Source organism: Rhineura floridana, chromosome 1 (assembly GCF_030035675.1).
Source record: "Rhineura floridana isolate rRhiFlo1 chromosome 1, rRhiFlo1.hap2, whole genome shotgun sequence".
Lineage (NCBI taxonomy): Eukaryota > Metazoa > Chordata > Lepidosauria > Squamata > Rhineuridae > Rhineura > Rhineura floridana.
This window is the reverse complement of record NC_084480.1, coordinates 264,421,905-264,439,352: the sequence shown is the minus strand read 5'-3', so window position 1 is coordinate 264,439,352 and position 17,448 is coordinate 264,421,905. Positions and strand designations below refer to the sequence as shown.

The window sequence follows — 17,448 nt, the reverse complement described above, 5'->3', positions numbered from 1 at the left end:
AAATCCAAGTCCACGCCAGCCGAAAATACCGTTGGAAATCCACTCCGAAGAAAAAGGAGTCCTCGCCTCGAACCTCGGGTCGTCAACAATTGCAGGGGACAAGCGAAAAGCGGAGGACAGGAAAACAGGACGAGGCAGAAGAACCTTCCTCCATCCGGCGCCCCCCCCTGCAAGCGCAAAAGCAACCCCAGTTGGCACCCCTCAACTCCACACGACACCACAGGAAGGAGGGGACGACCACACAGTCCAAAGTCGGCGGGAGGTGTGTGACGCCCTTCCCTGGCTCTCCCTGTCAGGTTCCTACCTGCTCGTGGTTACTGCCTGTCACTAGGCACCACCAGGGACTCCACCAGTCCGGACTGTCCTTTTTTATGGTTTCTCTCCCCACTCTAGTACAGATCTCAACAGATCCCCCTGCTAGGCAGCACCACCAGTCACGTCCTATAACCAGTATTCCCAGAGACTCTGCCTGAGTCTCTCTATCAGGTTACCTCTGTGACTGAGTGCTTAAGCTGTCCCCAATCCCTTTGATCTTTATATATAAAGCATACGATCCTGGTTTGCTCTGAATACTTGTGGTGTTATATTCTTCCCTTCACCGCTGCCACCAATTGTTACAGTTTCCCTTCAGCCTTGGTAAGCACCTTGCCCTCCCTTCTGGTCTGTATAACCCCAGCCAAGGATCAGGCCTTCGGTAAACCAAATATAGTTTTTATTAAATAACAGAGATAACAAGATTACTTTATAAAGGCACATAAGCATATGGTTTCATCTATTTCTGGTACTTGTCTTAGTATTAATCCGAACTCCACACTCTCCTCACATCCATCAACTCTCCACACAATCTCCTCTCAAAAACCCACCAAAACAACACACTCACGTCCACCCAGATTTAACTGTCATCCTTCCATTTATACTCTCAGCCATTCTAAACACTCAGCCAATCATCCAGCATTCTACTGCCCATTTACTCCCCCCTCCTCTTTCATTCCACTTACCATGTATCTCCTATACAAACAGCACTTACCATATATACATTAATACAGGAACATCACAAGGTGCCTCTCGGCTGGCCCCAGAACGGTCCCTCGGAGCCACGTCATCCACCAGCGACCGGAGCGGGCAGATGGATCAACAAGCGGAGAAACCCCAAATGGAAAAATCACGCTGCAACCCAGGCAGCGAGGCCCACGCTCCACACAGTTCGGACCGGCCTGAACCAACATAGGGACCACCCCATCCACAGCTGCAGACCACCTCCGGCAACAAGGTAAGTTCAATTTACCAATATTTGTTGAATAATTTGCTGAATAATTATCTGTTGTTATTCGTCAGCTAGCGGAGCTCCTGGCTGGGCGTCTTAGTCAGTCGCCATCTTTATCATGTTGTTATATGCCTTCAAGTCGATTACAACTTATAGTGACCCTATGAATCAGTGACCCCCAAGAGCATCTGTCATGAACCACCCTGTTCAGATCTTGTAAGTTCAGGTCTGTGGCTTCCTTTATGGAATCAGTCCATCTCTTGTTTGGCCTTCCTCTTTTTCTACTCCCTTCTGTTTTTCCCAGCATTATTGTCTTTTCTAATGAATCATGTCTTCTCATTATGTGTCCAAAGTATGAGAACCTCAGTTTCATCATTTTAACTTCTAGTGACAAATATCAATTTATATTCCTTATATTTGTTAAGGAGACTAGTTATGCACATGCTTTTTACGAATCTGTGCCTTTTAGGTATTTTCAATGGCTTTTCACTGTAGCTGAAAAGACTTTTCCAAACATTCATGGCTATTCGGTTTTCCCAGGATCCTCTCATTGTAGCTAGATTAGTATCTAGACAGAAATCTTGATATAACTGGGAATCTATCCTTTTCCTGTGCAAGCCAGGTATAAATTTCATTCATTTCAAAGTGTTTCTTCTGCAAGCACTACGTTGTTCAAGCCTTCTTTACTTTCAACTATACTTCTATTTCTATGCAAGTCTTCAAAAGAACTTAAGAAAGAACTCAAAGTCGTGTCCCCTGTGACATTTTATTTATTTATAAATATATTTGTATACCACTGTTTTGTTTAAAAATATCAAAGCAGTTTACAAGTAAAACAAAATACAGTAAAAACATGAAAAATACAGTAAAAGCAAAGGTCAGAAACAAAATAACATGTATGAATACTGCTTGTGCATCATGGGGAAATGTTGTTGCAGATGAAATACGGGAGCAGATGTGACCTTAATAGGTGTACAGAAGGGATAAACTGTGCAGGATATACTTTTCCAATACTGATGGGAAAAGCTGCCCCTGCCAAAAATTATCCCTTCTATGTAATTCTGAAATGTATTGCATAACCTGTAAGCAGGTATTTCTGTAAGGTTTCCCAGCAGAGGTCCTTTCCATTCTACTCCTGCTAGCTGAAACCCTTTGCATTGGTGGTACCAGGGCTCAAACCTGGGACCTTCTGAATATAAAGCATATGCTCTGCCACTATGAGCCATGAACCTTCACTTCGTTCTAACAAGTCCAAGTTGGCCCACAGGGGTTGGGGGAATTAGGGATCCAGCCTACTGGCCATATCCAAATCTCACTCACTCCCCAGCCTATGAGAAGCCTAGAAATGGTACATGAGTTGCCTGACAGCTGGTATTCAGAGATATATTGCCTTTGATACTGGAGATAGCGTATATCCATTACGACTAGTAACCAGTGACAGCTTTTTCCTCCCGGATGTGTATAATTCTTCTTCGATGCCATCACCACATCTTGTAATGGATTCCATAGTTGAATGATATACTGTGTAAAGAAGGATTTCTCTCCTGAAATTCAATTTAATCGGGTGAGCCCAGTATTGTGAATCCCTTGTTCATTTTGGTTGCCTTTTCTGTGCTTTCCAGCTCTACAGTATAGTTTTTCAGATGCAGCAGCAAGAATTGTACATTGTATTCCAAGTGTGGTCCCACCATAAGATTTGTAAAAAGGCATTATAAAATTGGCAGTTTTATTTTTAATTTCTTTCCTAATGATTCCTAACATGAAATTTGTGTTTTTCACACCTGCCACATACTGAGTCAATGTTTTCATCAGCTGTCCACCACAACCCCAAGATCTTTCCTGGTCAGTTACCTCCAGCTGAGACCCCATAAATCTATGTGTGAAGTTAGGATTTTTTGCCCCATTGTGTCATTTTACACTTACTTTCATTTAACTGCATTTCCCTGTAATAAACCAACCTTGCTTATTTTCCTAAACCTAGAGTTTCACTGTGATTAAATTCAGAGAAAAAAGTGTGCTACTTCAGATGTGATTCACACACACATAGCACAGCTACTGTGCTGTTTTGCTACTCTGCTAAACAAAGGTCCAAAGTTCATTCCTCAGTGTCTCCTGGCAGGACTGGAAAAGACTCTGTCTGAACTCCTGAAGAGCTGCTCCCAGCCAACATAAACAATACTGAGCTAGTTGGGACAACTTGTGATGGCTATATTTTTTGCTTATGCTGAACTGTTAAGATCCCTTTTAATATATGACAAAGATTTATACTGAGCCTATTTAGTAAACAAGTACTTTTTTTCTGTTTGCCCAAGGCACCTAACAAAAGTGATTAATAACAATATTAATTAATTAACATTAAGGTTGGAGAATCCTACATGTTTTTCATGGAATAAATTCCACTGAGCACAATGGGACTTCTAAGTAAACATGCATAGGATTGTACTGCAAAACAAATTAGAAATTCAGTGGTGATAATACATTTTAGTGTTGCTATGACATTATTATTTTGGGTTCTGTTCTTTAGTTTTAAATTGTTTTATAGACTGTATTGTTTTAGTTTTCTGAATGTCACTTTAGGTAAGTTTTTAGCAGGCACCAAAAAGAGTGCAGCAAAGGCACCTGTCTAATGTCAGTGGGCAGGAGGTTTCAGAGCATAGGAGCCACCAAACTAAAAGACTGATTTCTTACAAATGCAGAACGAGCATTCAGTGGCACTTGTAAAAGTGTCAGTTCTACAGCCAATATATAATGGCTATAATATCTCCAGTATATTATCTCCAGTATTTGAGTATTTGAATACTAGTTGCTGGGATCCTGAGTAAGGAAAGTGCTGTTGCACCAACAGCAGCCAGTGTGGTGGGGTAAACCCTCCTGACACCTGAGTCACTACAGCTTGCTTGGATGGTGCTGGGCAGGGCAGGGGCAAGGGCAGCAATGCTTAGATATATTGGCGGAACCAATCCGATACTCCCACTGGAGCATCTGCACAACCCCAACCTCAGGAGGGTGGCTCCGTGGCTGTGCGTCAACACATTGGCCACTGTGTTACGTTTATGGGCTTTCCATAGGCACATGGAATCCACTCTGGGTTCAGGCATGGTTATGGGACTGAATCGGCCTTGGTCGCCCTGATGGATGAAATTTATTAGGAGAAGGACAGGAGGAGTGTGATCCTGTTACTCTTACTGGATCTCTCAGCCGCTTTTGATACCATTAACCATGGTATCCTTCTGGGCTGACTTGCTGAGATGGGTATCGGAGGCACTGTTTTACAGTGGTTCTGATCCTATCTCCAAAGTCATTTTCAGATAATAGAATTGGGTGATTGTCTTTCGGCCCCCTGGCAGTTGTGCTGTGGGGTGCCACAGACTACCATCCTGTCCCCCATGCTGTTTAACATCTGTATGAAGCCCTTGGGAGTGGTCATCAGGAGATTTGGGGCAAGGTGTCAGCAGTACACTGATGATACCCAGCTCTATTTCTCTGTAACGTCTGAATTGGGAGAAGCCGTGCAAGCCCTGGTCCACTGCCTGGACTCTGTGGTGGGCTGGATGAGGGCCAATAAACTGACTCTGAATCCTAGCAAGATGGAGGCACTGTGGGTTCGTGGTTCCCAAGTTCAGATAATTGGTCAGTTTCCTGCTCTGGATAGGGTCATTCTCCCTCTGAAAGAGCAGGTCCATAGACTGGGAGTGCTCCTGGATCCATCGTTGTTGCTAGAGGCCCAGGTGACCTCAGTGGCTAGGAGTGCCTTTTACCAGCTTTGGCTGGTAAGGCAGCTGTGGCCATTTCTGGACTGGGATAGCCTGACCACTGTTGTCCATGCACTGGTAACCTCCAGGCTGGATTACTGTAATGCACTCTGTGTGGGGCTGCCCTTGAGGTTGGTCCAGAAGCTGCAGCTGGCGCAAAATGCTGTAGCGAGACTGCTCACTGGAGCAGGGTATCACCAACATGTCACTCTGCTGCTGAAAGAATTGCACTGGCTGCCCATTCACTACCGGGCCAAGTTCAAGGTTCTAGTCTTGGTGTATGTGAGGCGTCCTTCCCTGGCTCTCCCTGTCAGGTTCCAACCTGCTCGTGGTTACTGCCTGTCACTAGGCACCACCAGGGACTCCACCAGTCCGGACCGCTCTCTCTTATGGTTTCTCTTCCCGCTCTAGCACAGATCTCAACAGATCCCCCTGCTAGGCAACCACCAGTAACGTCCCAATACTAGTATTCCCAGAGACTCTGAATACTGGTATTGTTATTCTCTTCACCGCTGCCACCATTTGTTACAGTTCCCCTTCAGCCTTGGTCATTACCTTACCCTCCCTTCTGGTCTGAAACCCCAGCCAAGGATCAGGCCTTTGGTAAACCAAATTAAGTATTTATTACCAGAGCTTGGAAAAGTTACTTTTTTGAACTACAACTCCCATCAGCCCCAGCCAGCATTGGCCACTGGATTGGGCTGATGGGAGTTGTAGTTCAAAAAAGTAACTTTTCCAAGCTCTGTTTATTACAGATAACAAAGCTAACAAGATTAACAAGATTTCTTCTTAAGGCACATAAGCATATGGTTTTACTCAATACTAATCCGAACTCCACCTCCCTCCTGGCAAACAACTCTGTAAACCCCACCAACCAACCCACCCAGTTCTCTTCTCCCCCCCCCGATTCCACTCTCACTCTTCCTTTTATACATTCAGCCATTTTAAACACTCAGCCAATCATCTCGCATTCTACTGCCCATTCACTCCCCCTCCTCTTTCACTCCACTTACCATGTATCTTCTAAAACAACAACACTTACCATATATACATTAATATAGGAACATCACAATGCACAAAAAGGGTATGGTCCCCTCTTACTCTTTGAAGAGGTTGGTACAACTCTACATCTAGACTGAGTAGTAGTACCTCCTCCAGGTTTTGAGGGGGGCTGGGCAAGATATTCTCAATAGGCTCCTCGCTCAGTGAGTCTACCCCCCTCATTGCCATTGTTGCCAGCTGCTACTCCCCTACTTACCACCACAAGTATTGTTCATTTGCTCATCCCCTCTGGGCCACAGTGAGAGTCAAGGGAACAAGCAGGGTGCAGGGTTGAAGAGAAGCACGTCCAGGGAACTTGTGTCAGTGGGCCTCCTGCTGGGTTTTGGCCCTCAGCAGGTGCCTGACCATATTGACCCTTGACACTGGCCCTGTGGGGCAGCAGTAAGTTTTGTAGTGAGGGTTTCCTTTCAGAGGCAAAGAATTACATAGATCTGCTTCTCTTAATGGGATGCTGTTTTAGCTGCAGTGAAGAAAGTTATTGTTTCCACCACCACCACCCCCGTGCATAACTGGTTTAGCATGGGTTGACCTTAAGGTATATTTGTGAGACCCTAAGGGTCTGGAGGTTCAGGTGGGGGAAGGATTTGCTGCCTCATGTTCCTAACCACTAACCCACCCCTTATCTCTGATGCAACACTCATTCCAGGTAGACTAGTGCTCTTGCTGCCTCTTCCCTCAGGAAACAGGCTGTTTCATCAATCTTTCCTGGACCACTGTTGTAAGGATATTGCACATATGCGCCCAGTACATTTCAAACAGCCACAGAATGGGTACAGTGGTACTGGGGAAGATATAACTATCCCCAAGTCTCCCTGCTGCTTTCATAAGATTTTGCCACATTACTGCTGCAACTCTCACTCTTCCTCAGGGTTGTTGTTTGTTGTTGTTATGTGCCTTCAAGTCGACTACGACTTATGGCGACCCTATGAATCAGTGACCTCCAAGAGCATCAGTCATGAACCACCCTGTTCAGATCTTGTAATTCAGGTCTGTGGCTTCCTTTATGGAATCAATCCATCTCGTTTGACCTTCCTCTTTTTCTACTCCCTTTTGTGTTTCCCAGCATTATTGTCTTTTCTAGTGAATCATATCTTCTCATTATGTGTCCAAACTATTTATTTATTATTTAATTTGTATCCCGCCCTGCCTCCCAGCAGGAGCCAAGGGCGGCAAACAAAGCGCTAAAAGCACTTTAAGACATCATAAAAACAGATCTTAAAATACATTAAAACAAAACAGCGTTAAAAACATTTTTTTAAAAAACAACTTTAAAAAAGGGTTAAAAACATTATTAAAAAACATATTGAGCAATTCTAACACAGACGCAGACTGGGATAGGTCTCAACCTAAAAGGCTTGTTGAAAGAGGAAAGTCTTCAAAAGGCGCTGAAAGAGCCTGCCTAATATTCAAAGGGAGGGAATTCCACAGGGGAGGTGCCGCCACACTAAAGGTCCATTTCCTATATTGTGCAGAACGAACCTCCTGATAAGATGGTATCTGCAGGAGGTCCTCACCTGCAGAGCGCAGTGATCAACTGGGCATATAAGGGGTAAGACGGTCTTTCAGGTATCCTGGTCCTGAGCTGTATAGGGCTTTGTACACCAAAACTAGAACCTTGAACTTGGCCCTCAGTTTCATCATTTTAGCTTCTAATAGTAGTTCTAGTTTAATTTGTTCTAACACCCAATTATTTGTCTTTTTCGCAGTCCATGGTTCCTCCGTGAATGAATCTGTCATCGTTGCATCTCTTTTACAGAGTTCTTCAGTGTATTGCTTCCATCTTCCTTTTATTTCATTTTGGTCAGTCAATGTGTTCCCCTGTTGATTATTCAACATCCCTACTTGTGGTTTAAATTTCCCTTTCATTTCTCTTTTGGAATAGGGCTCTTGTTCTTCCCTTTTTGTTGTCCTCTTCTATTTCTATTCAATAACTATTGTAATAGTTCTCTTTGTCCCTACGTACTAGGCACTGTATTGTTGCATTTAGGGTTCTGACCATGTTTCTATCTCCTTTTGCTTTTGCTTTCCTTCTCTCTTTAACCATTTTAAGAGTTTCTTCAGTTGAAAATGTTCAGTATATAACCTGCACAGAATATTTTAAATATTAGTGTTCAAGGAAACTAGCAAGGGCAAGAACACATTAGGGGACTTTACTTCAGGGACGTGGCATGTGGCACCGGATAAGTGGCAGTGATCAAGCATGAATCTAAATTTCTGAGTCTGGTTTTTGTGATTGGAGGTTTGGCATTCACCTTATGCAGGAACTATTAAGATATAAAGGATTCTGGCACCAAAAAATAAAATATGGGATCTGGAGAGACATACTGTTCTTTGCAAATATTAAAACTAATACAATGATTCTAGATAAATGAAAGGGACATATGTTTAGGATTTTTGGGTACAACACATTGATCTCTTGATTCTGTTGTCTATTTTCATTGTGCAAATCAGTTTGAAGTTATTCAGTGGGTGAATCCAGACACCCAGCTGTCCACATGGTAAGGTTTTATGCTGCATGGTTGCTTGGTCATTTGTATCAGTCCAAACATGGTCTGTGTGTTTTGCCACATATTTCCTCACATTATCATTTGGTAAGGCTTCCCTCACACTACCAATCAGTATGTTTGTTTTTTATAATTCACTAATAGGCAAAAAACCTTGCAGGTTAAGGGAGTCCCTATAGCTAACAGATATTTCTATCAAACTTTAAAAAGCAGGGAAATTGGGCAGCTATAGTGAATGCACCAGGGGAGCAGGAGACCTGACCTCTCTGAGATATTGTACTGCCCTACAAATCTGTGAAAATGCAAACACAATTTGGGTTGGTCTTTCACAGTTCAATCCACTTCCTGTGTAGTTTGGAGGAATTTGGTAACACATGCCTCTGAACATAAAAGAAATGAAGGCAATAAAATAAAAATGTCAGCTGTACATCTCAAAATCATTAATGGACTTTTCAGGGTTAAAATCAACACTTTGTGAAGATGTATAAATTAGAACAGATATTACAGATCAGTTCTGATTCCATAAACAAGGAACCAGGAAGTAGTGGTAAAACATTGCAGCAATGCATGGATAGGTAGGACTAGCATCTTCAAACCATGGAAATAGAAGTAGTCATTAACGAGGGATGGAGCAACAGCAGCCAAACAATACTTCAATACCAGGCAAAATCATATGTACTGGGGCACTTTAGTATACATTTAACAAGTGGACAGGTCCCCACATTTACCACATGGTAAATTGGTTGTTTGTATTCAACTACTGTGAAGTGTGAAAAAATAATGTTAAGTGGTATTGGAGCCTTTTGAGGTTCCCCTATTTTTCTTAAGAAACATTATCCCTGAGGGTGTCCTTTCTTGCACATTAGAGTTCTTGGAAATGCTTTAATAACATGGCTGAACAAAGGCAGCGTGCTTTATCTACGTCAGGAGAAGCACTCTACGAACTTCTGGGTCTTGAGAAGAGGGCATCCCATGAAGAAATCAAGAAATGTTACAGGTATTTATGAAACTTCTAGCATAGCATAGCCTATGTTCTTGCCATATCACCATATCTTGCCTCCCTACCACCTTCGCACACATTATTACCATACTTAAATCATAAATAATGTATGTAAATAGCTTCCTTTTGACACTTTTCATAGACACAAAGTTTTCAAACCATTCATGTCTATAGTTTTGTGAAGATGTTGGGTTATTTTGCTTTGAGGCCTGGACTTGCTGATATGAGTCTCTCTCTCTCTCTCTCTCTCTCTCTCTCTCTCTCTCTCTCAGATGCAACTTCCACATTGCTCTTCAAGAGCAGCTGAGCATTTCCCTGTTTTATTCACAAAATAATCTCTGTGGCCCTTGCACACAACCATGAATCTTGCAAAATATGTGAACAGTTAACTTCTTTTGGTTAACAGAAGGATGATTATTGGTAATATTTTCAAGGCCACAATAACATCCCTGCAATAAAACATAGAAACCATGTAAATATAATGCATTGGCTCTATAAATAGGATTAACATCTATGCTTAAAAATAATAGCTCTAATATATCTTGGAACATATTATATCTATATAAGCAAATCTTAATTGCAGCTTCTGAGTTTGTTTGTTTCTTCTGCTCATACCAGTGGAGGAGTGAAGCTAACTAACATGGTGCCCTCCAAATATCATTAGGTTACAACTCCCATCATCCTTGACCACTGGCCATGGTGGCTAAGGCTGATGGGAGTTGTAGTCCAAAATATATGGAGGGCACTACATTGGCTACCCTAGGGCTGTCAGGTCTCTGGGTTTTGCCTAGAGACTCTGGATTTTTGGGTTGCTTTCGGGTCTCTGGGTGAGTCACCTTAATCTCTAGACTCTCAGCTTTCATTTTTTTAAAAAGTACATTTCTAGGTGATATACACCAAAAGATCAGTCACGCCCCCCCAACTTCTGTTAAATTAGCTTGTAGCTGGCTGCTGTAACCCCGCCCTTTCAGGTTTGTAGCTGATAAGTGAAGTCAGGGTTGTGATTGAAAAGGGATTTGTTGACCTCCAGGCAGTACCTAGACCCCACTGCAAGCCCAGAAAACTGTTGGTTTTTCCTGCTTATATGAAAATCTCATGAACTAAGTATATAGTTTTCAGCAGTAGCAAAAGTCTTTTTCTCCCTTGTGTGCAGGAGTCAAACAGTCCTGGGCTGTTGAAGAGGGCAGTATTTTGAAAACCTTCCCAATATGAAGCTTTAATCCAATACTTGCTTTTCTGGGGGTAAAGCTGCAATGCTAATCCCACATACCCGGAGTAAACCCCATTGAATTCAATAAGACTTACTTACTTTTGAGTGAACATAGCAAATAATTGTATTTGTGCTGTAAATCTTTCTCTCCCTCTCCAATCCTATTTTTGAAGCATTTAAACAGGGCTTCCTTAGGTATCACTGCTTTTATTATGTAAGAAATTAACAGATGGACAGATCACTGCTTGCTGAAGTTTAGACTCACAGCAGCTTTTCCCCTCTGCAAGGGTGGGGGACCTATTAAGTTGGTCCGCCCCCAGAGACTAATGGATCCGGATGGTTTCCAAAGGGCTCTGGGGAGTTTTCCGGCTGATAGGGCTGGCGCTCCTGTCGAAACCCTGGTTGAACTGTGGAATACAGAAATGACCTGGGCGGTTGACATGATTGCTCCTGAGTGCCCTCTCCTGTGTAGAGCTCATACGGCTCCATGGTATACCCCAGAGCTGAGAGCGATGAAACAATATAGGAGACAGCTTGAGTGCAGATGGAGACGAACTCCTGGTGGATGCAATTATACACTGGTAAGTGCCTATGATAAGCTGTATTTAGGGGCAGTGAGGGCAGCAAAAAAACAATATCTTGCTGCCACTATCAAATCATCAATCTGCCACCCAGCGGAGCTCTTCAGAATTGTCCGGGGGCTATTACACTCTGGCCCCAGGGACAAGGTAGAACCATCTGAGGCCTGCTGTAATGAATTTGCTAGGCACTTCCAGGATAAAATCTTTAGCATCCGCCAGGACTTAGACTCTAGTGTTATAGCAGATGAATCAAGCAAGGTATCCAGAGCATAGCCTTGTCCAGATTTCTTGGATGAGTTTCAGTTAGTGCAGCTTGACGACGTTGACAAGGTTCTTGGACAGGTTCGTGCAACCACTTCTGTGCTGGATCCTTACCCTTCTTGGCTAATAAAAGGTAACAGGGATGGAACAGCCGGCTGGGCCAGGGAAGTGATTAATGCCTCTCTGTGAGAGGGGGTGGTCCCTGGCTGCCTGAAAGATGCAGTAGTGAGACCACTCCTGAAGAGACCCTCCCTGGACCCAGAAAATCTTAATAACTATAGGCCGGTAGCAAATGTTCCATTCCTGGGCAAGGTCCTTGAACGAGTGGTTGCGAGCAAGCTCCAGACACTCTTGGATGAGACTGATTATCTGGATCCATTTCAGTCGGGTTTCAGGCCTGGTTTTGGCACAGAAACAGCCTTGGTCGCCCTGTATGATGACCTTTGTCGGGAGAGAGACAGGGGGAGTGTGACTCTGCTGATTCTCCTTGATCTCTCAGCGGCTTTTGATACCATCGACCATGGTATCCTTCTGGGGAGACTGGCTGAGTTGGGAGTGGGAGGTACTGTATTGCGGTGGTTCCACTCCTACTTGGCAGGTCGCCTCCAGAAGGTGGTGCTTGGGGAACATTGCTCAGCACCCTGGACTCTCCAGTATGGGGTTCCGCAGGGGTCAGTTCTGTCCCCCATGCTGTTCAACACCTACATGAAACCGTTGGGTGCGGTCATCCGGAGCTTTAGAGTGCATTGCCATCAGTATGCTGATGACATGCAGCTCTATTTCTCCTTTTCATCCTCTTCAGGTGAGGCTGTCAATGTGCTGGATGAGGGCTAATAAACTGAGGCTCAATCCAGACAAGACTGAGATGCTGCTAGTGGGTGGTTCTTCTGACCAGATGGTGGACATCCAACCTGTCCTGGATGGGGTTGCACTCCCCCTGAAAGAGCAGGTTCGTAGCTTGGGGGTTCTCCTAGAATCATCTCTGTCACTTGAGGCTCAGGTAGCCTCGGTGGCACGGAGTGCCTTCTACCAACTTTGGTTGGTGGCCCAACTACGTCCCTATCTGGACAGGGATAACCTGGCTTCAGTTGTCCATGCTCTGGTAACCTCCAAATTAGATTACTGCAATGCACTCTACGTGGGGCTGCCTTTGAAGACGGTTTGGAAACTTCAGCTTGTGCAAAATGCAGCTGCCAGATTGGTAACAGGGACCAGATGGTCCGAACATATAAAATTGATTCTGGCCCGCTTGCACTGGCTGCCTGTATGTTTCCGAGCTCGATTCAAGGTGCTGGTTTTGACCTATAAAGCCTTACATGGCTTGGGACCACAATACCTGATGGAACACCTCTCCCGATACAAACCCACCCGTACACTCCATTCAAGATCAAAGGCCTTCCTCCGGGTGCCTACTCCAAGGGAAGCTTGGAGGATGGCAACAAGGAAGAGGGCCTTCTCAGTGGTGGCCCCCAAATTATGGAATGATGGTGCTGACGAGGTGCACCTGGCACCAACACTGTTATCTTTTTGGCGCCAGGTCAAGACTTTCCTCTTCTGCCAGGCATTTTAGCATGTGTTTTATACTGTTTAAATTTTTAAATTGTGTTTTAAATTGTTTTTATAAGATCTGTTTTAAATTGTATTTGTTTTAATGTTTTTAGTTACTGTAAACTGCCCAGACAGCTTCAGCTGTGGGGCGGTATACAAGTATAATAAAATAAATAAATAAATATCAGCTGTTTAGGAGGAGTCTTAGTACGGAGGAACATGGGTGATGCCATCCCAATTTCAGTGATCATGGGTAGAGGGAAATATAGCCATGGGGATGTGATGAATTACCATAGAAGACAAGGGCAAGGCTATCTGCGACTTGTTCCTTGCTGCTGCTCCTCTAATGGATGTGTTCCGCATTGCTCATCTGCTGTGCCCACTGGCCTGTGTGTGTTGTTGTTTAACGCCAGATCGGTACACAATAAGACCACTCTCATCCATGATTTGATTGTGGATGAAGGTGCCAATTTGGTGTGCATTACTGAGACTTGGGTGGGTGAGCTGGGAGGATTTGATCTGACCCAGCTTTGCCCACCTGGATACTTGGTGCAACACCAGCACAGGCTACAGGGACGGGGGGAAGGAGTTGCTGTGGTCTACAGGACTTCCATCTCTGTCACCAGGAAACCACTCTGTCTTGGAGCTGGCTGTGAGAGCCTGCACCTGGTGTCGGGCCGAGGAGACAGTAAACTAGAGTTGCTACTGGTGTACCATTCACCCTGCTGCCCAGCAGCTTCTCTGACTGAGCTGGCGGAGGCCGTCTCAGCTGTGGTGTTGGAGGAGCCCAGAACTATAGTGCTGGGTGATTTCAATGTCCATGCTGAGGCTGCCTCTAGTGTTCTGGCTCGGGACTGCATGGCCTCCATGACAACCATGTTGGAATATATGAGGTTCAACTCCAACTTGGTGGGTTGAGGCTGCATGGGGTTAATAAGGGTAGCTAGAGAGAGCTAGACCTCTTGCTGGTTAAGGCTATACCTATCCCTTTGATCCTGCCGTTTCTTCCCTTCCTGCTAGACTGATAAGCAAAGGAATGTTGAATCCCAGTTCCTTCCCGCCTCTCTCAGTTTTCTCTTTCTCTCGAGAGGGGAGCAGACATCTTCTCTTTGTCTCTCCTCTCAACCAGGATGAGGGCAAGTACTGGGACCAGTGCTCGCTTCTCCAGCATAGCCAGTTAAGCTAGATATAGAACTCTTTCCTATCAAGCATGTACTTCCAGAATAAAGTAGTTGTTTCTTATTTTAAAGCTTAAAGTCTCTGTCTGACTAATTTGCAGGGAAGGTAGAATCTTAGCACAGATTCAAACACACACACACAGCTTGCTCAATACTCTCCGTTCCACAGCACTACGCAACTTTGCTACACATCTCAATAGAGAGCAATTCTGGCAAACCATGGGATTGTCTCAAGTTGTCACTGGCCCGACTCATAGGGCAGGACACACCCTTGACTTGGTTTTTGCTCCAGATGGAGGAAGGGGTGGTCTGGAGATAGGGGAGGGTGTATGTCACCTCCTTGTCATGGTCAGATCACTTCCTGGTGAAGCTCAGACTTATGGCTCCAATACTTCCCTACAGGGGTGGTGGACAGATTAAGATGCTCCGCCCCTGTAGCCTAATGGAATCCACTGGATTCCTGAATGCCGTAGGGGAGTTCCCAGTAGATAGAGCAGGTAACCCTGCTGAAGCCCTTGTCACACTGTGGAACAGTGAGACGCATTGGGCTCTTGACATGGTTGCCCCCGAGCGCCTCCTCCAGCATTGTGGAGCCCAGTCTGCACCTTGGTACACCAGTGAGCTAAGGGCAATGAAACAGGCTAGACGACTGCTAGAGCGCAAGTGGCGAAAGACGTGCTGTGAGGCTGATCAGGCACTAGTAAAACATCATAACTGTGCCTACTGTGTGGTGGTGAGGGCAGCAAAGAAGGCCCACTTCTCTGCCTCCATCACATCCTCAAGTAGCCATCCGGTGGAGCTTTTCCGTATTGTCAGGAGTCTGTTGACATCAACTCCAGGAAATGGAGTTTTAGACCCTTCGGAGGCCCAGTGTGAATTGTTTGCTAGGCACTTTGAGGGTAAAGTTGCTTGCCTCTGTAGCAGTCTTGATGCCCCCTCCACATCTACTGTAGTCCCCAATGAGGTGCCCAGTGCAAAGTCTGCTGCAACTTCTTGTGAACAGTTTCAGTTGATGCGACCTGATGACCTGATGATGCGGCCAGCAACCTGTCCTTACGACCATTGCTTCTTGGCTTATTAAAGCTTGCTGAGGGGGTTTGACCGAGTGGATCCAGGGTGTGGTCAGCGCATCATTGCAGGAGGCAGTGGTTCCAGCCACCTTGAAAGAGGCGGTAATCCGACCACTCCTGAAAAAGCCCACCCTGGATCCATTGGTTTATGACAACTACCGACCGGTTGCAAATAGCCCCTTTTTAGGGAAGGTGATTGAGACGGCTGTGGCGCAGCAATTGCAAGTACTCTTGGATGAAACAGATTGTCTTGACCCATCCCATTCTGGGTTCAGGCCTGGTTATGGGACTGAATCGGCCTTGGTTGCACTGATGGATGACCTTTATCGGGAGAAGGACAGGGGAAGTGCAATCTCTCAATGGCTTTTGATACCATTGACCATGGTATCCTTCTGGGCCGACTTGGTGAGCTGGGTATTGGAGATGAGTATTACAGTGATTCTGATCCTATCTCCAAGATCGCTCTCAGAGAATAGCATTGGGTGACTGTCTTTCGGCCCCCTGGCAGTTGTGCTGTGGGGTGCCGCAGGGTACCGTCTTGTCCCCTATGCTGTTTAACATCTATATGAAGCCCTTGGCAGCAGTCATCAAGAGCTTTGGGGCGAGGTGTCAGCAGTATGCTGACGATACCCAGCTCTATTTCTCCGTCACATCTGAATCGGGAGATGCCGTGCAAGTCCTGGACTGGTGCTTGGACTCGGTGGTGGGCTGGATGAGGGCCAATAAACTGAGTCTGAAGGAGGCGCTGTGGGTTGGTGGTTCCAGAGTTTGGATAATTGGACAGTTGCCTGCTTTGGATGGGGTTGTACTCCCTCTGAAAGAGCAGGTCCTTAGACTGGGGGTGCTCCTGGATCCATCTTTGTTGCTAGAGGCCCAGGTGACCTCTGTGGCTAGGACTGCCTTTTACCAGCTTTGGCTGATAAGACAGCTGTGGCCATTTCTGGACTGGGATAGCCTGACCACTGTTGTCCACGCACTGGTAGCCTCTAGGCTGGATTACTGTAATGCGCTGTATGTGGGGCTGCCCTTGAGGTTGGTCCGGAAGCTGCAGCTAGTGCAAAATGCAGTGGCGAGACTGCTGACTGGAGCAGGGTATTGCCAACATGTCACCCTGCTGCTGAAAGACCTGCACTGGCTGCCCATTTGCTACCAGGCCAAGTTCAAGGTTCTAGTTTTGGTGTACAAACCCCTATATAGCTTGGGACCAGGATGCCTGAAAGACCATCTTACCCAACCAATCACTGCGCTCTGCAGGTGAGGGCCTCCTGCAGATACCATCTTATCAGGAGGTTCGATCTGTACAATATAGGAAACGGACCTTTAGTGTGGCGGCACCTACCCTGTGGAATTCCCCCCCTTTAAATATTAAGCAGGCGCCATCTCTCTATCTTTTTGGCACCTTTTGAAGACTTTCCTTTTCCAACAAGCCTTTTAAGTTGAGACCTATCCCAGTCTGCGTCTGTGTTAGAATTGCTTTTAATTTATTGAATATGTTGAATATTCAATAATATTAATTTAATATGTCTTTTAATAGCTTTAGCCCTATTTTTAAAGATGTTTTTTTTAAAAATTTAAATGTTTTTAATGTTTTAATGTATTTTAAGATCTGTTTTTATGATGTTTTATCACTAGGCACCACCAGGGACTTCACCAGTCCGGACCGCCCTCTCTTATGGTTTCTCTCCCTGCTCTAGCACAGATCTCAACAGATCCCCCTGCTAGGCAGCACCACCAGTCACGTTCTATAACCAGTATCCCTAGAGACTCTGCCTGAGTCTCTCTCAATCAGGTTACTTCTGTGACTGCGTGCTTAAGCTGTCCCACTCTCTTTGTATCAAAGCAGATAATTCTGGTATGCTCTGGATACTTGTGGTGTTATATTATTCCCTTCACCGCTGCCACCATTTGTTACCCTTCAGCCTTGGTATTTACCTTACCCTCCCTTCTGGTCTGTGAAACCCCAGCCAAGGATCAGGCCTTTGGTAAACCAAATTAAGTATTTATTAAATAACACAGAT

General features: G+C 45.1%; 1 protein-coding gene across 7 annotated transcripts in view; it reads left to right on the top strand.

Annotated features, from left to right (window-relative positions):
- Nucleotides 1-17,448, top strand: part of TTPA (alpha tocopherol transfer protein) — a 101,097-nt gene that overhangs the window by 60,157 nt on the left and 23,492 nt on the right. For all 7 annotated transcript variants that reach the window (XR_009759418.1, XM_061599879.1, XM_061599923.1 and 4 more), the window contains 2 exons: nt 1,047-1,270; nt 9,449-9,579. Coding sequence is in view for 6 of the 7 variants with exons in the window: in XM_061599879.1 (XP_061455863.1) it covers nt 1,047-1,270; nt 9,449-9,579 (355 nt within the window). In the remaining variant the exon portion in view is untranslated. The remainder of the gene's footprint in view (nt 1-1,046; nt 1,271-9,448; nt 9,580-17,448) is intronic.